Source organism: Trachypithecus francoisi, unplaced genomic scaffold (assembly GCF_009764315.1).
Source record: "Trachypithecus francoisi isolate TF-2019V2 unplaced genomic scaffold, Tfra_2.0 Lachesis_group11, whole genome shotgun sequence".
NCBI classification, from domain to species: domain Eukaryota; kingdom Metazoa; phylum Chordata; class Mammalia; order Primates; family Cercopithecidae; genus Trachypithecus; species Trachypithecus francoisi.
In genome coordinates, this window is record NW_022681456.1 from 37,866,136 (window position 1) to 37,887,732 (window position 21,597).

At 40.9% G+C, this 21,597-nt stretch overlaps 1 protein-coding gene across 2 annotated transcripts in view; it reads right to left on the reverse strand.

Annotated features, from left to right (window-relative positions):
* METAP2 (methionyl aminopeptidase 2) overlaps nucleotides 1-21,597 on the reverse strand; it is a 45,350-nt gene that overhangs the window by 5,511 nt on the left and 18,242 nt on the right. For both annotated transcript variants that reach the window (XM_033220997.1, XM_033220998.1), the window contains exons 5-8: nucleotides 18,052-18,213; nucleotides 17,150-17,331; nucleotides 16,195-16,289; nucleotides 7,528-7,624 (exon numbers count right to left, since the gene is read on the reverse strand). In XM_033220997.1, the coding sequence (XP_033076888.1) occupies nucleotides 7,528-7,624; nucleotides 16,195-16,289; nucleotides 17,150-17,331; nucleotides 18,052-18,213 (536 nt within the window). The remainder of the gene's footprint in view (nucleotides 1-7,527; nucleotides 7,625-16,194; nucleotides 16,290-17,149; nucleotides 17,332-18,051; nucleotides 18,214-21,597) is intronic.

Here is a 21,597-nt window from a genome sequence, read left to right on the forward strand (position 1 = left end):
ATGGAGGCACCACTCTCATCAATGAATTCACGCCATTATCTCAGGAGTGGGTTCCTTGTAAAGGACGAGTTTGACCACTTCTTGCTCTCTCTCTCAAGCTTCTTATTGCCCTTCTGCCTAATGCCATGGGATGATGCAGCAAGAAGACCCTCACCAGATGCCAGTCCCTTAATCTTCCCAGCCTCCAACACTGTAAGAAATCAATTTCTGTTCTTTATAAATTACCTAGTCTCAGGTATTCTGCTGTAGCAGCACAAAACGGACTATGAAAATGAGACTGAGTGTCTTCTGGAATACTGGCAATATTCAATTTCTTGAGGAGTGAGGTTACGTAGCTTCTGCAATTGAGAAGTTGAGTATTTATGCTTTGTGCATTTTGTGTTAATATTTCAAATTTTATAAAAGGGCTAAAAACAGCCAGGTGCAGTGGCTCACACCTGTAATCCCAACACTTTGGGAGGCCAAGGCAGGAGGATCACTTGAGGTCAGGAGTTCAAGACCAGTCTGGCCAACATAGTGAAACCCCATCTCCACTACAAATATAAAACTTAGCTGGGCATGGTGATGCACACCTGTAGTCCCAACTATTTGGGAGGCTGAGGCAGGAGAGTCACCTGAACCCAGGAAGCAGAGGCTGCAGTAAAATGAGATTGCACCACTGTACTCCAGTCTGGGCAACAGAGTCTCAAAAAAAAAAAGAAAAGAAAAGAAAAAACGGGGGGGCCTTAAAAAAATTTAGGTCTATAGCGCTAGAATCCTCAGTATGAGCTACCCTTCTTCTAGAGCAGAATTAAGTAGTCTGAAGCAAGGAACAAGTATGCTACAAACTCAGTGGGGTAGCAAGAAAAACAAATCAATTTGCTCTTCACAACAACCTTCTTATATAAATATGTCAAAGTTGTCAGACTCAAACAGAGCTAGGGAAAGCCATGAAGAGATGGTTCTCATGCTTATACGCCTGATAATGAAAATGACCGAAAACCATAACCTTGCACAAAGCCCACTGCAACCTTACACAAAAAAAATTTCTGCAAGGACATCTGCCCAACAGCTGCCTGCCCAACCTCCAACTGGCGTCACTCTTCTTATTAATCTTTGGAGCCAAGGATAATTATTTCAAAACAATTATGTCATCCTCATTTTCGTCTTTAAAACCTCTGTCTTCCTTAACTCCCTGAATATGCACAAGTTTACTATGGCATTACCACTGCAGTGCTCTATTCTCAAACATCATTTTCTATTAGGGAGCCTCTGTTTGTTATTCAGGTTGACAAGTAACAAGCTTATTTTAAAATTCAACCTTTGCAAACTGACCCTTACAAGCCAATCAATTTTTTTAAGAAAAATTTTATTTTAATTTAATTTAATTTAATTTAATTTATGACGGAGTCTTGCTCTGTCGCCCAGGCTGGAGTGCAGTTGCCGGATCTCAGCTCACTGCAAGCTCTGCCTCCCGGGTTTACACCATTCTCCTGCCTCAGCCTCCCGAGTAGCTGGGACAACAGGCGCCCACCACCTTACCTGGCTAGTTTTTTGTATTTTTTAGTAGAGACGGGGTTTCACTGTGTTAGCCAGGATGGTCTCGATCTCCTGACCTTGTGATCCGCCTCGTGATCCATCTCGGCCTCCCAAAGTGCTGGGATTACAGGCTTGAGCCACTGCGCCCGGCGCCAATCATTTTTTAAGAAAGTTTCTTAGTCATACCAACCTAATATGTTAGTTGCACAGAAGAATGAGGGTACAGGGGAATTCATTTACTTAAGCAGGTTGTAACAGCACAGGCTAACTCTGGGAACACTAATTTGTTAACAATCACTTTTTAATTCTATCCCTTCCTGATCAAAGGAGATTAAGGTACTCCTTTGATGGCCCAGTTGTGCTATGTGGTTTTTTTTATTTGTTCCGGAAAGTTCAACCCAGAGTCCATTTCTTCATCTCCCCAGTATCAGGATGTTTCCACATCCTCTCTATTTAAACTATTAAAAATGGATTGTTGCCTCAAACTAAGAACCCTGATCAGTACAATAACAGGGATCAAAAGAGGGGTACTGAAATAATGAAACCTAAAATGCTGCACTAGCTTAGTGGAAGAAGTAAAAGGGTAGATATTAAAAATCCCAATGTTGCAGGCTGGAATTATTATGCAGTGACTAAACATTAAGTCAAACATTAAGCTGTCACCTACCATACCTTGAAAGGCAGACCACATACCAAACAAGTTGTAAAATTAGGAGAAAATGAAAGGAAAAAGAGAGGACACTGGTATATGTTGGCTGGTGTTGGAATTTACAAAAGTTTCAGCAAATTCTCGAAAAAGAGAAATAACTAATTCTAGAGGTAGTCCCCAAAGCAGACTGCTACAGTCTGTATTCCAAGTTGACCTAAGAGTCACGAATTTGGAAATAGTAGATTCTGTTCATTTGTAGCAGTGAACCTAGAAATCAGAAGGCCCATGTTCTAGTCCCATAAAGTCCTCATTTAACTCAGCATTTATGCTCTTAATCTCAGCTTCCTTTGGGGTAAGAATCTTGCTTCTGGGGAGCTCATAAAATGTTAATAGAAGCAGCAAATCCTAAAACTGATTCTAAGCTATTTAAAGAACTGGACAAAACATTTCCCAAAGAAAAGCAACTGGAAATGAGATATTCTAAATTCTAGCCTTTAAAAATCTTTTGCTCTCCTTATGGCTTTGGCTAGGATACCAAGAAAAGTATGTTTACCGCTACTAAGGAACATAGTAAATTTAAACCATGTCTTAATGTAAAAATAAATTGTAAAAATTTCACATAACAGTAAGTAAAGGCCAAAAGTAGAATATGTGAATCGGCTAGGTGCAGTGCCTCATGCCTGTAATCCCAGACTTTGGGAGGCCAAGGCAGGCGGATCACCTAAGGTTGGGAGTTCAAGACCAGCCTGACCAACATGGAGAAACACCATATCTACTAAAAATACAAAACAAAACAAAAAAATTAGCTGGGCGTGGTGGCGCATGCCTGTAATTCCAGCTACTCGGGAGGCTGAGGCAGGAGAATTGCTTGAACCTGGGAGGCGGAGGTTGTGGTGAGCTGCGATCCTTCACCATTGCACTCCAGCCTGGGCAACAAAAGCAAAACTCCCTCTCAAAAAAAAAAAAAAAGTATGAGAATCATGGAAGGATATCTAATGCTATGATTTTTATTCTCCTCCACATGTGCTTTCACACTGAGAGGAGCCACTAGGGAAAGGAAAAGAAAAAGAGTAATAAGGTGGTATCTCAAAGGAGGTGGGAGGATTAACACTGAAAAGAAGATCCTTAAAGCAGTATTTGAGCTAACAATTTTTAAAAATTTTAAAAAAGAAAATACTGTATAGAAAAAAGAGTATTTCTTCCTTAAAGAAGAGAGATAAAAACATAAGAATAGGGAGAAGGTGGGCAAATCCTGGCATTTGCCAATCCCGGCATTTGGTCACATTCTTTATGCAACATTAGAGTGTTAGGCTTGTTTGGCTATTTTTCTCATCAGGTAAGTAATTTCCTGAGATGCGAAAAGAAATTTGGAAGAGCCTGAATAAGCACTGTATTTGTGGCACTAATCCCAGAAGTGGCGTGAGAAGGGGACAGAATGACAAATATCTGTTGCATACTTAATAAATTCCAGGCACTATCACATAATTGACATTCTCAAAACAAACTAGATACCATTAACACTATTACAGTCAAGAAACTTGGGTATTCAGGTTATAGATTTATCTAAGACTCCAACTAAAAACTGCCTGAACCCCAAAGTGTGTTTTCTTCATTAACCCACACCTCCTACCTAAGTGTGAGTAACATCAAGAATATTCTGGGCCAGGCACAGTGGCTCACGCCTGTAATCCCAACACTTTAGGAGGCCAAGGTGGGCAGATCACCTGAGGTCAGAAAGTCGAGACCAGCCTGGCCAACATGATGAAGCCCTTTCTCCACTAAAAAAAAAAAATCCAGAAATTAGCCAGCATGGTGACACACGCCTGTAATCCCAACTACTCGGGAGGCTGAGCTTATAGTGATCCAAGACTGCACCACTGCTCTCCAGCCTGGGTGACAGAATGAGTAAGACACTGTCTCAATAAATAAATAAATAAGTATTCTGCTTTGCACTTGTGTTCACAGCATTAGAGATCTTCTTTTTTTTTTTTTTGAGACGGAGTCTAGCTCTGTCGCCCAGGCTGGAGGTGCAGTGGCACCATCTCGGCGCACTGCAAGCTCTGCCTCCTGGGTTCACGCCATTCTCCTGCCTCAGCCTCCCGAGTAGCTGGTACTACAGGTGCCCATCACCTCGCCCGGCTAGTTTTTTTTTGTATTTTTTAGTAGAGATGGGGTTTCACTGTGTTAGCCAGGATGGTCTCGATCTCCTGACCTCGTGATCCGCCCGTCTCGGCCTCCCAAAGTGCTGGGATTACAGGCTTTAGCCACCGTGCCCGGCAGCATTAGAGATCTTAAAGAGAATATCTGAAAATCAAATAATAAGCAAGTTAAAGATATAGATGAGAGAAGAATTAAAGCTGCTGACACAGGGTCTAGGCAGGAGGAAGGGAAATAAAACCATGAAGAACAATGAAATGGAAGAATATCTTGATATCAAAAAACATATATAGACTGGGCACGGTGACTCATGCCTGTAATCCCAGCACTGTGGGAAGCTGAGGTGGGCGGATCATGAGGTCAAGAGATCGAGACCATCTCCTGACCTACTCTACTACAGTGAAACCCCGTCTCTACTAAAAATACAAAAATAAATTAGCTTGGTGTAGTGGCGCATGCCTGTAATCCCAGCTACCTGAGAGACTAAGGCATAAGAATTGCTCAAACCTAGGAAGTGGAGGTTACAGTGAGCTGAGATCACACCACTGCACTCTAAACTGGGCTACAGAGTGAGATTCCGTCTCAAAAAAGAAAAAAATATATATATTAAAAACAAAAAGAAAGACATAGAAGAAATAAATAAAAAAGTAAGGAAACGAAAGAGCTAGAAAAAAAGACTAGCTATTGTTTAAAAGTCTAAGACTGAGGCCGGGCACGGTGGCTCAAGCCTGTAATCCCAGCACTTTGGGAGGCCGAGACGGGAGGATCACAAGGTCAGGAGATCGAGACCATCCTGGCTAACATGGTGAAACTCCGTCTCTACTAAAAAATACAAAAAGCTAGCCGGGCGAGGTGGCGGGTGCCTGTAGTCCCAGCTACTTGGGAGGCTGAGGCGAGAGAATGGCGTGAACCCGGGAGGCAGCGGAGCTTGCAGTGAGCTGAGATCCGGCCACTGCACTCCAGCCCAGGTGACACAGCGAGACTCCGTCTCGGGCTGCGAGCAGTGGTTTATGCCTGTAATCCTGGCATTTTGGGAGGTCAAGGCAGGAGGATCATCACTTGAACCTGGAGTTCAAGTCAAGACCAGCCTGGGCAACATGGTGAAACTCATCTCTATTTTTAAAAAAATACAAAAATTAGCCAGGTGTGACAGTGTACATCTGTAGTCTCAGCTACTCAGGAAGCTCAGAGGTGGAGTGCTTGAGCAAGGGGATTGAGCTGCAACCGTGCCACTGCACTCCAGCCTGGACAACAGAGGAAGACTCTTTTTTAAATTTTTTTCCCAGATGAAGTCTCACTCTGTCACCCAGACTGGAGTGCAATGGTGCAATCTCGACTCACTGCAACCTCCGCCTCCTGGGTTCAAGCAATTCTCCTGCCTCAGCCTCCCAAGTAGCTGAGATTACAGGTGTGTGCCATCACGCCTTTTTTTTTTTTTTTTTTTCCCAGTAGAGACAGGGTTTTACCATGTTGGCTAGGCTGGTCTCGAACTCCTGACCTGAGGTGACCCACCCACCTTGGCCTCCCAAAGTGCTGGGATTTACAGGCATGAACCACCAGGTCTGGCAGACTCTCTCAAGAAGGGTTGGGCACGGTGGCTCATGCCTGTAATCCCAGCACTTCAGGAGGCCGAGGCAGGTGGATCACCTGAGGTCTAGAGTTTGAGACCAGCCTACCCAACATGACGAAACGCTGTCTCTACTAAAAATACAAAAAGCAGCCAACTGTGGTGGCACACGTCTGTAATCCCAGCTACTCGGGAGGCTGAGGCAGGAGAATGGATTGAATGGCTTGAACCTGGGAGGCAGAGGTTGCAGTGAGACAAGATCACGCCACTGCCCTCCAGCCCGGGTGACAGAGCAAGACTCCACCTCAAAAAAAAAAAAAAAAAAAAAATTAGCCAGGCACGGTGGCAGGCGCCTGTAATCCCAGCTAATGGGGGGGCTGCGGCAGAATTGCTTGAACCCAGGAGGCAAAGGTTGCAGTGAGCCGAGACTGCACCATTGCACCCCAGCCTGAGCAACAGAACAAGATTCTGTCTCCAAAAAAAAAAAAAAGTATAAGTCTGGTAATAAATTTCAGTATTTAGACATTAAAGAGGACTGTTACGTTGGTGGTAACTGTCTATATAGAAGGCACGGTCAGGTTCCAGAGGAAGAATCACTTCTGCTCTTGGTAGAAACACATAATGGGCAATAGGAAATGCAAAGAATGCTGAATGGTGTGAATTTACTGAGTAAGGGGCAAGAAAACAACATGAGTCTCCACTCAGAGTCTACAGAGACAGAATTCTGTTAAAGGAAATATAGAAAATATTCTACAAAGAAGTTATTAGAACACGGTCACAGAGAAAAATGACCACAGATGAGGGAAGAGGATGGTGGCTGGGGGATGATCAGACAGACCTGGGAGCTGGAGGAGGACTGGACTGACAGAGATTAACGTACAGCACCAGAAAGCACAGGGGACTCTGGGAGTATATACCTGAGGTAGTCTCTGGTAAAGACTAGAAAGCAAAGGGACTTGGGAATTAAAGTGATACACAAGGAACTGGCCTCCAAATTCTGAATGTGATTCCAAAAAAACCACAGGCTAGGAGCAGTGGCTCACACCTGTTATCCCTGCACTTCGGGAGGCTGAGGCGGGAGGATCGCTTGAGCTCAGCGGTTCAAAATCAGACTGAGCAACACAGGTAGACTTCGTCTCTACAAAAAAAAATCAGCCAGGCACGGTGGCCCTACCCGGGAGGGCTAAGGTGGGAGGATCGCTTAAGCCTGGGAGGTTGAAACTACAGTGAGCCGTGGTTGTACCACTGCGCTCCAGCCTGGATGACAGAGCAAGACCCTGTCTTTAAAAAACAAACAAAACAAAAAACAACAACAACAAAATCACAATGAGTCATCATCAATGGCAGGAGACCTGGCTTCTCTCAGCCTTGATTTGACTAGTCACAGAAAACTGGCTGCGCATTTTGGTTGCCCTAGGATATTTCCTCAGGTGTTTTCTTATCAGCTAACAGTGTGGCTTGGCAATAGTTTCCAGTTAGTTACAACAGTACTCCCACCATGCTCTAAGCGGGTCATTTCCCCTGTCTTCTTTCCTTGAATTCCCAAGACAGAAACATGAAGCAGCTGACTCAAAGAAAGCACTCGACAATAGTCTGTAAAATCAATTTCAAAGTAAGATATATTAAAAGAATATACCTTGATATGTCTTCCCATCTATTTCAACTTCATAGGACTCCATAACTTCTTGGATGGCCTCACCAACATCACACAGACGAACATCAATTCCAGCACACTAAAAAAAGAGTAAAGTATGCTTTATTATTCAAAGTGCAAAATTTTCATAGCAACTTAATTTTGTAACATTTAAAAATAAGGGACAATCAAAAACTGCTTTGTACATAGTAATTTCCTGTTTAAAATACTTTGCAGAGGATTATGGGAGGATAGTGAAGTATTAAGCACCAGGAATCTGCCTCCCTAAATAGATAACAACTACACTGACAAAATCTGTCTAATGTAACTACTTGGGAACTTTGGAGTCTACTGAAGCCTTGCAACTTCCAGGGGAATAATGGGATGGTCAAGCGTGGTTAACTTCCATCCATTTCAGCTCTCAGCACAGTAGCAGCACTACTACACACCGTTCCATAAGCTCGTGGTTGGCTCATGTTCCTGGAGCAACATGCACACAGCTTGGGGGTATGTGAATGGGCAAAACAGTCTATGTCCTAAACATCAGGGATCTGTGCTTTGATACCTAGTTGCTGCTTCTGGTCACATAGGCCCAGATATAGAAGTGGCCACTGTTGTTGCATCTCCCCTCATAGTTGCAAACCTCAGCCCTTACACACCCCTGTGGCTGAAGTGACTCAGCAAATTTAAATGGTGAGCACCCCTTTCCCCTCCACTCCCTCACACACAGCATGGCCTCCAGCTCACACTCATTTTTCTTTTTCTCCCCCTTCAGGGCCCAGATATTAAAGACTAGGTCATTCAAAAACAACTGCATGTACAAGAAAATCGTAAAAGTGAGTGCACATGCCCAGGGAAAGACCTGAGAAAACCTGAAGTTTACACCTCAGGCGGATGCTTGGCAGAGATTGGCTACAAGAATCAAAACAAAAAAACCAATACAAAAAAAATCTAAAAGAAATGCTGGGGAAGGGGGAATATCTGATTTTCAGAATTACCACATTACACTGAAATATGCAGTGTTCAACATAAAGTCACAAGGCATATAAGGAAATAAGAACACCCATCAAAGGAAAATAATAAATTGACAGAAACTATCCTTGAAAAAAAAACCTGATGGCAGATCTACTACTAGACAAAGCCTTCAAAACAACTCTTCTAAAGATGCTTAAAAAATTAAAGGAAGACATTGAGAGAGCCAAAAAAAAAAAAGTATGAACAAAATGAAAATATCAAAAAAGAACAGAAAACCTAAAAGAAAAAAAAAATGTCTAGAGCTGAAAAGTACAGTAACTGAAACGAAAAATTCACAAGATTTCAAAAGTATTTGAGCAGGCAAAAAAAAAGAATCAGCAAACCTGAAGATAAGGACAAGGGAAATCACCAAGTCTAAGAATAAAAAAGATTAAAGTGAACAGAACCTCAGGGACCTGTATATGAAGTAGACCAATATATGCATTATGGAAATTTTCAGAAGAAGGAGAAAGGCAAACAATATTTGAAAAAGTAATGGCTGGAAACTCCCCAAATTTGATGAAATACAAGAATATAACATCCAAGAAGTTCAAAGAACTCCAAAAAAGATGAACTCAAAGAAACCCACACATACACAAAAAAACATGATAATCAAACTTTCTAAAGGACAGAGGGAAACCTGAAAGCAACAAGAAAGAAGTGATATAGGAGGGATGCTCAATTAGACTTCAAGCACATTTCACACTAGAAACTTTGGAGGCTACAAGGCAGCAGTGTACATATGCAAAGTGCTAACTAAAAGAAAAAAGCTGTCACCCATGAATCCTATCTGGGAAAACTGTCCTTCAAAAGTGAGAAAGAAATCAGGCTAGGCGTGGTGGCTCATGTCTGTAATCCCAGCACGTTGGAAGGCCAAGGTGGGAGGATCACTTGAACCCAGGAGTTCAAGACCAGCCTGGCCAATAAAGTGAGACCCCCATCTCTACAAAAAAGTTTTAAAAATTAGCAAGGTATTGTGGCACATGCCAGCTACTTGGGGAACTGAGGTGGAAGGATTTCCTGAGCCCAGGAGGGCGAGGCTGCAGTGAGCCATGATCATACCACTGCACTCTAGCCTGGGCAACAGAGCAAGACCCTATTTCAATTTGAAAAATATATATATATTTAAAAAAAAAAAGTGAGGGGGAAATTAAGATTCCCAGATAAAAGCTGATGGAGTTAATTACTACTAGACTGGGCCTGCAAGAAGTGCTCAAGAAATGCCCTGCAAAGGATACTACATAGTAACTTGAAGCCATATGAATTTTTAAAGTCTCAATGAAGTAAAATAAATGGTCAATTGTAACAACTATTATTCTAACAATAGTCTGCAAACACTGTTTTCCGCATGACTTAAGGAACTAATACATTTAAAAAAAAAAAATTTTTTTTTTTTTGAGACGGAGTCTCGCTCTGTTGCCAAGCTAGAGTGCAGTGGCGCAATCTTGGCTCACTGCCACCTCTGTCTCCTGGGTTCAAGTCATTCTCCTGCCTCAGCCTTCTGAGTAGCTGGGACTACAGGTGCGGAACCACACCCAGCTAATTTTTGTACTTTTAGTAGAGACAGGGTTTCACCATGTTGGCCAGAATGGTCTCAATCTCTTGACCTTGTGATCCGCCTGCCTCGGCCTCCCAAAGTTCTGGGATTACAGGCGTGACACACTATGCCCAGCCAAAATTATTTTTATTCTAAAAGCTAGTATTATTATAACTTTGGTTTACAATTCCATATTCTATTTTCTACATAACTCAAGAGACTAATTCATTTAGAAGAATTATTAGGCCGGATACAGTGGCTCATGCCTGTAATCTCAACACTTTGGGAAGCCAAGGTGGCAGGATGGCTTGTGAGCAGGAGTTCCAGACCAGCCTGGGCAAGATAGCAACACCCTGTATCTAAAAAAATTTTAAATGTTATTTTATTTTTACAATTAGCTGGGTGTAGTGGTACACGCCTGTGGTCCCAGCTACTTGGGAGCTGAGGCAGGAGGTCTGCTTGAGCCCAGAAGGTCAAGGCCGCAGTGAACTGTGTTCATACCACTGTACTCCAGCCTGGGTAGCCGCAGTGAACTGTGTTCATACCACTGTACTCCAGCCGGGGTAACAAGGGAGACCTGTCTCAAAAAAAAAAAAAAAAAAAAATCCTGACAAAGGAAAACCTTGAACCTGATGGCTTCCACTGGTTAATTCTAACATTTAAAGAACTAATACCACTCCTCAAACTTTTCTAAAAACCTGAAGAGAATACTTTCTAAGTCATTACATGAAACCAGCATTACTCTGATACCAAAGCCAGGCAAAGACACTATAAGAAAACCACAGGCCAATATTCTTATGAACACTGATGCAAAATCCTTAATAAAATATTAGCAAACCAAATTCAATTGCATATTAAAAGGAATACACACCATGACTTAGTGGGATTTATTCCTGAAATTCAAAGATGGTTCAACATAAGAAAAACAGATCTAATACACACATTAACAGAGTGAAGAAAAATAACCATATGACTGCCTGAATTGATTCAGAAAAAGCACGACAAAATTCAACACCCTTTCACGATGCAAGGCTCAACAAATTAAGAACAGAAGTAAACCACCTCAACATAATAAAAGCCATCTATGAAAAATCTACAGCTAACATCATACTCAATGGTCAAAGATGGAAAGCTTTCCTCTAAGATCACAAACAAGGCAAGGAAGGCTATCCACTTTTGCCGTTTTTACTCAACATAGGTCAGAACAACCAGGCAAGAAAAATAAAAAGGCATCTAAATTGGGATGGAAGTAAAACTATCTCTGTTCACAGATTGTATGATCTTACCTGTGGAAAACCCTAAAGATTCCACACAAAAGAAGTATCAGAATAAATTAATTCAACCAAGTACAGGATACAAAGTCAAAACATAAAAATCACTTGCATTTCTACATACTAACAATGAACAATCTGAAAACAAAATTAAAAAAATAATTGCATTAACAATAGCTCAAAAAAAAAAAAAAAAAAAAACTTAGGAATTAACCCCAAGATGAAACACATTGAAACACATATACGGCCGGGCGCGGTGGCTCACGCCTGTAATCCCAGCACTTTGGGAGGCCGAGGCGGGTGGATCACGAGGTCAGGAGATCGAGACCCTCCTGGCTAACACGGTGAAACCCCGTCTCTACTAAAAATACAAAAAACTAGCCGGGTGAGGTGGCGGGCGCCTGTAGTCCCAGCTACTCCGAGGCTGAGGCAGGAGAATGGTGGGAACCCGGGAGGCGAAGCTTGCAGTGAGCCGAGATCACGCCACTGCACTCCAGCCTGGGCGACAGAGCGAGACTCCTCCTCAAAAAAAAAAAAAAAAAGAAACACATATACAATGAAAACCATAAAACGTTGCTGAAATAAAGACATAAATGGAAACACATCTGATAAGGTTTGACTCTGTGTCCCCAGCCAAATCTCATCTCAAATTGTAATCCCCACATGCTGAGAGAGGGAGGTGACAGGATCATGGGGGTGGTTCCCCCATGTTGTTCTCATGATAGGAAGTTCTCATGAGACCTGACAGTTTTATAAACGCCTGGCATTTCCCCTGCTTGCAGTTCTCTCTCCTGCTGCCATGTGAAGAAGGTCCTTGCTTTCCCTTTGCCTTCTGCCTTGATTCTAAGTTTCCCGAGGCCTCCTCAGTCATGTGGAACTGTGGATAATTAAACTTCTTTCCTTTATGAATTACCCAGTCTCAGGTATTTCTTTATAGCAGTGTGAAAATGGATTAACATAACGTCTCATGTCTATGAATTAGAAGACTTAATATCGTTAAAATGTCAATACCATCTAAGCCATCTACACATTCAACACAATCCCTATCAAAATCCAGTTGGTGGTTTTTGCAGGAAAAAAAAAAAATCCTAAATTTATATGGAATCCCAAGACATCCTAGATAGCCAAACAATTTTGAAAAAGAACAAAGATGGAGAATTTACACTTCTCAATTTCAAGACTTACAACAAAGCTACAGTAATCAAAACAGTGCGGACATCAGGCGCCAATAGTTCATGCCTGTAATCCCAGCACTCTGGGAGGCTGAGGCAGCAGGACTGCTCGAGGCCAGGAGTTCAAGACCAACCTGAGCTTGTCTCTATAAAAAACAAGTAAAATTGATGGATATGGTGGCATGAGCCTGTAGTCCCAACTACTTACGAGAATGAAGTAGGAGAACTGCTTAAACCCAGGAGGTATAGGCTGCAGCAAGCCAACATCACGCCACTGTGCTCCAGCTTGGGTGACAGAGCAAGACCCTGTCTCAAAACCAAAACCAAACCAAAGCAAAAAAACCCAGTGTGGCATTGGCATAAAGATAGACATATAAACCAATAAAATAAAATGAACAGTCCAGAAATAAACCATCACTTACAAAGACGAATGTTTTTTTTTTTTTGGACAGGGTCTTGCTTTGTCACCCAGGCTGGAATGTAGTGGTGTAATCTTGTCTCACTGAGGCCTCAACCTCCCTGGGTTCATGTGATCCTCCCACCAGAGCCTCCTGAGTAGCTGGGACCACAAGGATGCACCATCACACCTGACTAATTTGTTTAATTTTTGGTAGAGATGCAGTCTTGCTATCTTGCCCAGGCTGGACTTTAACTACTGAGCTCAAACGATCCTCCCACCTCGGCCTTCAAAGGGCTGAGATTATAGGCATGATACACTGTGCCTGGCCCAGATGAGCTTTGACAAGGGTGTCAAGACCATTCAAAAGCAAGAGAACAGTCTCAACAAATGGTGCTGGGAAAACTGGACATTCACATGCAAAAGAATGAATGTGGACTCTTACTTAACACCATATAAAAAATTAACTCAAAATGGATCAAAGACCTAAGTTGAAGACCTGAAACTATAAATACCTTAAAAGGAAATGGAGTAAACACTTCATGACCTTAGATTTAGCAATGATTTACTGGGTATGACACCTAAGGCACAAGCAACAAAAGAAAAAATAGACAAACTGGACTTCATGAAAACATTTTATGCTTCAAAACACAGTATCTGGAGTAAAAAGGTAACCCACAAAATGAGAAAAAATATTTTCAAATACTATATCTGATACAGGATTAACATCCAGAATCTACACAGAATTCCTAAAACTCAACAACAAACGAATCAATTAAAAAATTTTGGCAAAGAGCTGGGCATGGTGGCTCATGCCTGTAATCCTAGCACTTTGGGAGGCCGAGGTGAGGGGATAGCTTGAGCCCAGGAATTCAAGATGCGCCTGTGCAACACAGCAAAACCCCCAATCTGAACCCTTTTTTTTTGAGACGGAGTCTCACTCTGTCGCCCAGGCTGGAGTGCAGTGGTGCCATCTCGGCTCACTGCAAGTTCCACCTCCTGGGTTCACGCCATTCTCCTGCCTTGGCCTCCCGAGTAGCTGGGACTACAGGAGCCCACCACCACACTTGGCTATTTTTTTTTTTTTTTTGTATTTTTAGTAGAGACAGGGTTTCACTGTGTTAGCCAGGATGGTCTCGATTTCCTGACCTCATGATCCACCCACCTTGGCCTCCCAAAGTGCTGGGATTACAGGCGTGAGCCACCGCACCCGGTTTTTTTCTTTTAATTAAAAAATAAATAAATAAAAATGAGCAAAAAACTTGAATAGACATTTCTCCAAAGATATTTTAAAAACAAACAAACAAACAAAAAACTACCCAGAAAATAGTGTTGGCGAGGAAATGGAAAAACTGGAACCCTTCCTTGTGTATCGTTGGTGGGAATGAAAATGGTACAGGCACCATGGAAAGCAGTAGAGAAGATACTCAGAAAGTTTAAAAAGATAATTACCAGATTCCCAAATCCACTTCTGGGTATATACCCAAGAACTGAAAATAGACCTTGAAGAGATTATCTGTACACCCATATTCATAGCAGCAATATTCACAATAGCTAAAACATGGAAGCAATCCAAGTGTCCATCACTGGATGAATGGATGAAGAAAAATGCGGTATATACACACAATAGATTATTTAGCCTTAAGTAAATTCTGACATATGCTACAACATAGGTGAACCTTGAGTATATTGTGCTAAGTGAAATAAACCAGTCACAAAATAACAAATACTATATGAGGTACTTAACAGCAGTCAAAATCATATCTAGTAGAATGGTGGTTGCCAGCGTAGAGGGAGAAGAGGAAATTGGGAGTTACTGTTTAATGAATATAGAGTTTCAGTTTTACAACATGAAGAGTAAACAGAGATGAATGGTGATGATGGCTGCACAATATTATGAATGTACTTAATACCAATGAACAATATACTTAGAAATGGTTGGGCGCAGTGGCTCATGCCTGTAATCCCAGCACTTTGGGAGGCCAAGGCAGGCAGATCACTTAAGGTCAGGAGTTCGAGACCAGCCTCGCCAATGTGGTGAATCCCCATCTCTACTAGAAATACAAAAATTAGCCATGTGTGGTGGTGCATGCCTGTAATCCCAGCTACTTGGGAGGATGAGGCAGGAGTATCACTTGAGCCTGGAAGGCAGAAGTTGCAGTGGGCTGAGACTATGCCACTGCACTCCAGCCTGGGCAACAGAGTAAGACTCATCTCAAAAAAAAAAAAAAGTTATTATGGTAAATTTTCTGTAATGTCTATTTTAACTGCACTTTCCTCCAATTAAAAAAAAAAAAAAAAAAAAAATTGGGTGGGTGGGGAAAACCTGGGCTATACCAGAGCTTGGTGGACAGAGAGGGATGAATCAGTTGAGCACAGAGGATTTTGGTGGCTATGAAAACACTCTGTATGGGCCGGGCGCGGTGGCTCACACCTGTAATCCCAGCACTTTGGGAGGCCGAGGAGGGCAGATCATGAGGTCAGGAGATCGAGACCATCCTGGCTAACACAGTGAAACCCTGTCTCCACTAAAAATACAAAAAACTTAGCCGGGTGTGGTGGCGGGTGCCTGTAGTCCCAGCTATTTGGGAGGCTGAGGCAGGAGAATCGCTTGAACTTGGGAGGCGGAGCTTGCAGTGATCTGAGATCGTGCCACTGCACTCCAGCCTGGGCGACAGAGAGACACTCTGTCTCAAAAAAAAAAAAAAGAAAAAAGAAAAAAGAAAATACTCTGTATGATACTATAACGGTAGATGTGTTTACATTTGTCAAACCCCTTAGAATGTATATTACTAAGAATGAACCCTAATGTAAACTATGAACTTTGAATAATTGTGATGTGGTCAATGTTGGTTCAAATGATTTTAACAAATATACCTATGTGGTGGGGATGCTGACAATGGAGGAAGTTGGGGAGGGGTGGGAAATCTCTGTACTTTCTGCTTAATTTTGCTATGAACCTAAAATTGCTCTAAAAAAGAAGCACAAAAAAAACCATTGCCAACTGACAGGCAAAAATAGATCCAAACTCTGTTTTAATAAATTTTAGCAAAGTTCAAGGGTAACAAACACAAAAACAAACAAAGAACAACCTTTGGTACACAATCATACAATTACCTGCTTAAAACCATAAGGACAATGGATCAGTTTTATTTGTCTTAATTAACCAAAGATCTTAAACAGGCCTTAGAAGTGTTTAAATGCTGTTAAGTGTTTAAAAGACCTTAAAGTGCTCAAAATACTTGGAATGAAATGGTGCTTTAATAAAAGTTCACATACCTTTATTCCAGTGTTGGTAGCATCTTTTACAGCTTTTAATAATGTATCATATTTGGGATTAAAAGTGACAGTAAAAGCACAGTCAATAATCCTACCTGAAAGAGAAAATTCTTTTTAATTTTACTTATCAGCTAGTCAATTTATCTACTTTACAGCATTTAATCTATTAATCTTGCTAGTTTAACATATAAATAGAATGAAGGCTCAAATGAAGGCTGCACTCCAAATACCCACAGATCATTCATAATCAAAGAGACAAAACGTAGAAGTATATAAAGGATTCAGAATAGAAAGAATTACAGGGTTAGTATATATTACTCCAAGACAGCACCAGTTCAGTGCTCACCCTGGCAGTTATACAAACATATAAACAGAAACAAAACGAATACAAGGAAAGACTAGGGAAATGAGAAATAGCAACGCAGGGCAGAGAAAGTATACGGGGCTCTGAATATAGTATTACTTTTCCAAGGTAATGAAACCTTAGGTAAGTATTTACTCTAAGCTTGCTTTCTCACTTGTAAGTAAGATAATGAGGTGCTTACCTAATCGGGTTTTGGAGAGAATTCAAAAAAGCAAACATGTATATAAAGGCTGATAAACTTAAATATTCTGAATAAATGTTATTATTTGAATAAAAGAGGTATGAAACAATGACCTGAAGGTAGGATAATGTCTTTCATGCCTTGATACAAAAGGTAATAAACCTTAACTATCCAACAGTTTTCATTTTATTCCACTTAGTAGTATGCTTTCAAGTAAATCTCACAACTGCCTCTCTCTCCTTGTAAGTGCACTAAATTTTTTTTTTTAATCTGCCTCAACACATCTTTACTAATGAAGGGAGGAAGCAAAAACAAAATTTGGGAGTTCAGTATTTATCACTCCATTTAACAGAGACAAAAACTAGTTTTCCAGGAGCAGGCTGGGGTAGGAATTTTCTGCAAGAATTTACCACTTATATGTGTTCCAAAGTCTATTTTACAGATGTCATCATACTGTAATACTGTTGTGTCACCGGCATTGGGAGTATAATGGGCAGCACAATTATTGAGAGAACATCCAGTAGGAAATGCCAAGCCTGCATTTAATCCATTCTCTTTTATTAACTTGCGTGAACAGTCTTCCAACTTTTCACTAAAACAAAAAAGCAAAAGGAACTTGTTTACTTTTACATTCTTATTTTTATATATTAATACCATATAGTTCATCAAGTTCAGAAAGTTTACCAAAAACCTTAAATACTTTCTGAGAATGACCCGAGCACTTTCTGAATATAAATAACAGTTCTCTGATGCTATGAAAATAGCTTATCTTTAGAAGACAAGGAACTTGATTCTGTTAGAAACAGAGAAAACACAATCCACTTTTAACTAAATTTACTAGAAAATAAGAGTATAACTTAGACCAATTTAAATGCTGATCTTATTTGTTCATGTTGTATATTTTTTAAATTGTAGGAATCAGAGAATTACATGTTATACTAATCATTTATCAAAAGGAAAAACTAGAGAAATAATTACTTGGTTTTGTTACTGTATTATCATCATGTTCTGTGTTTGGGCAATTGCTCCAATACTTTTTTATTTCTTAGTATGAACTGTTAGATAGCAAAATAACATTTCCAGACAGAAAATAATCAGTAATGACTGTGCACAAAATAGGGTGGCTGAGGTGCCAATGTGTACTCCTCTTCATGGTTTTCTCATAGTGACACTAAAATAACCTAGAAGACATTTCTATAACCTTTACTTAAAGATTTAGCAAAGTGGTAATGAAAGCCAAACATTATAATTGGAGAGTTAGTACTTATAAACATGTTTTTATCATGTTCTTACAAAAAAATATTCCTTTTACCAGATTTCTATCATTGTCATCCCAGGCTTGATCCAGCTCATTACGTATTTTCTAACTTGTCGATGTGCTTCTGCGGCTTCTCGAAAATCATTCCAAATCTCTTCACTTGCCTGATCTAATGCTTTCTTTTCTTCACTTGTAGTTCTCCAAGCAGCTGTTCGCCTTTAGAGTGTGCATAGCATACTATTAGTCATAAAACAGCAGAACAAGCATAAAAGCTGAGGGAGATACAACTATATTAAGTAATAAGACAGTTCAAATAAAAATACATTACATATTCAGTTTATGTCAACAAAGTTTCTGAAATACAAAAAGCCAAACACTTGCAACCAACCCAAATGAAATTAAAACCATTTTAAGACGCTAAGGGAGGAAAAAAATCCTCCTGTGAGATTTTATTCAGTCAGAGGAACTAACACCCTGACAACAAAAAAAAGATAACAAAAGAATCAGAAAAGTTTGAAGAGTCCTAGAATCAGAGTAGGTAGGAAAGAGTCATCCTTCCACCTGAGGTCTTACATACTTTAGAGACTTCAAAGGAGCACAACAACAATTTGCATTTAATTTTGCCAACAGGGTAACTACTAACCGAAGAAACTGACTTGGAAATCTGCATATATGTCCTCAAAACACATATAACATGGGTGTGCTGGGTTTTTCTAATTGTATATATAAATATAAGAGGTATTCTTCCCTGAAAGACATGGCTCACATTTTAAAACTGCCAGTGCTAACGAACTTCTTTTTTAAGAGACAGGGTCTTACTCTGTCACCCAGGCAGATGCAGTGATGTGATCATAGCTCACTATATCCTCAAACTCCTAGGTTCTTCCTGCCTCAGCTTCCCAAGCAGCTGGGAGTATATAGGTGCATACCACCACACCCAGCTAATTTTAAAAGACTTTTTATTTAAAGAAATGGGGTTGCTATGTTGTCCAGGCTGATCTCGAACTCCTGCCCTGAAGTGATCCCCCTGCCTCAGCCTCCTGAGGGGCTCGGATTACAGGCGTGAGTCACCCCATCTGACAGAATTTTTTATTTAATATCGGGAATGAGATCCATGATTCCCTGTAAGTAGGAAAAATATTAACTGCTTTAAAACGATATATTTTTTAAAAATCTAAACAACTTTTACACTTTCTTAAATACTGAATACACAATTTGCAACTTAGTGATCACCAAGTATAAATTACACAAGTGTAAAAGTGATAACTTCAAGGTATTGCTATTTGCCTCCCCTGCTGTTTTGTAAATAAAATTTTATTGCAACATGTGCCCACTCATTTATGTACTGTCTACAGCTATTTTCATGCTACAATGGCAAAGCTAAGTAACACTCAAGGCCTAAAATATTTACTACATGCCCTTCGAAGAAAAAGTTCACTCAACTCTGCCCTCAACTACAGACCCTGGCCAAGGTGGGAGGATCACTTGAGGCTAGTAGTTCAAGACCAACCTGACTCTGTCTCTGACTCTGTCTCTACCAAAAAAAAAAATTAGCTGGGCATTGGGCTTATCCCTGTAATCCCAGCTACTCAGGAGTCTGAGGCAGGAGGATCACTTGAGCCCAGAAGTTCAAGGACACAGTGAGCTATGATTGCACCACTATACCCCAACCTGGGCAATAGACCAAGACCCTGTCTCTAAAAACATAAAATAAAAAATAAAAATAAATAATAAAGAAAAAAGAAACAGAATTAAAGAAATTCTTTTGCTCAAAGTCTCGAGTTCAAATTGAAAGTTATTAACAATACAAGAAACCTAGCATCAGGATCTGTAATTCCAGACTCCCCAAAAATTCCTTATAAGTGGACTAAAAATTTTTTTTAAATCTGCCTCACACCTTTACTAAGAATATTATTTTCCTACATTTGATCTTATTTTGTTCAGTCAATTAAACAAAGTATAGCAATTAAAGCCAGGCACAGTGACTTACTCCTGTAATACCAACAGTTTGGGAGGCCAAAGTGGGAGGATTGCTTGAAGACAACAGTTCAAGACAATCTAGGGTGACACAGTGAGACCCTGTCTCTACCAAAATATATACATACACACCTATATATACACACATATATGTGTGTGTATATATATACACATACACACATACACACACACAATAGGCCAGGTGCAGTGGCTCATGCCTAAAATCCCAGCCGTTTGGTAGGCTGAGGCAGGAGGACTGTTTGAGCCCAGAAGTTCAAGGCCAGCCTGGGCAACATAGCAAGACCCCATCTCTACAAAAAGAAAACACAGGCCGGGCGCGGTGGCTCAAGCCTGTAATCCCAGCACTTTGGGAGGCCGAGACGGGCGGATCACGAGGTCAGGAGATCGAGACCATCCTGGCTAATACAGTGAAACCCCGTCTCTACTAAAAAAATACAAAAAACTAGCCGGGCGAGGTGGCGGGCACCTGTAGTCCCAGCTACTCGGGAGGCTGAGGCAGGAGAATGGCGTAAACCCGGGGGGCGGAGCTTGCAATGAGCTGAGATCCGGCCACTGCACTCCAGCCTGGGCGACAGAGCGAGACTCTGTCTCAAAAAAAAAAAAAAAAAAAAAAAGAAAACACAATTTTAGCCAGGCAAGGTGGTACATGCCTGTAGTCCCAGTTACTTGGGAGACGGGGTGGGAGGATCACTTGAGCCCCAGAAGTCAGGCTGAACTGAGCTATGCTCTCACCACTGCACTCCAGCCTGGGTGACAGAATGAGATCCTATCTCAAAAAACAGTAATGGCCGGGCGTGGTCGTTCACAGCTGTATCCTAGCACTTTGGGAAGCCAAGTGGGGCAGACTGCATGAGATCAGGAGCTCGAGACCAGTCTGGGCAACATAGCAAAACCCTGTTTCTACTAAAAATACAAAAAGTTACCCAGGCATGACAGTGCACGCCTGTAGTCCCAGCCACTCGGGAGGCTCAGGCACAAGAACTGTTTGAGCCCGGGAGGCAGAGGTTGCAGTGAGCCAACACTGCACCACTGCACTCCGGCCTGGGCAACAGAATGAGGCCCTGTCTCAAAAAAATAACAATAACAATTAAAATGTATGCATATATCACATAAAGTCCTTCCTTTAAAAACTGGTGCTTAAAGGGTAAGAAATAAAGCACATTTTAACTCTGACTACAAGAAGGAACTATAGTTGATTCCCAGTTGATAGAGAAAATTCTTACAGAATAATATCACCTAATAAATGCAGAAGGAATGAAAGAATTAAAAACCCACCATTTTGCCGTTACCGATGAAATAACCCATAAAAGCAAGGATCATCAATGGATATTAAAAGAATTAAGTGAAAAGTTGTTAAGAAAAGGATATTCCTTTCTTCTCAAGTTTGCATCAACTAAATAGGAAGAAAAGGAAGGAAGATAGATACTCCAAATGATACCAAAGTAGCCCCACAGATTACTTGGAAACCGCAAAAAGCAAAAAGTACCTTTAAAGGGAAAAAAAAAAAAAAAAAAAAAGAGTTGGCCGTCACATTAATCAAGAGGTAAAACACAATAAAACAGTAGGACAGCCTGACATTACATCTAATATAGCAGAATATGG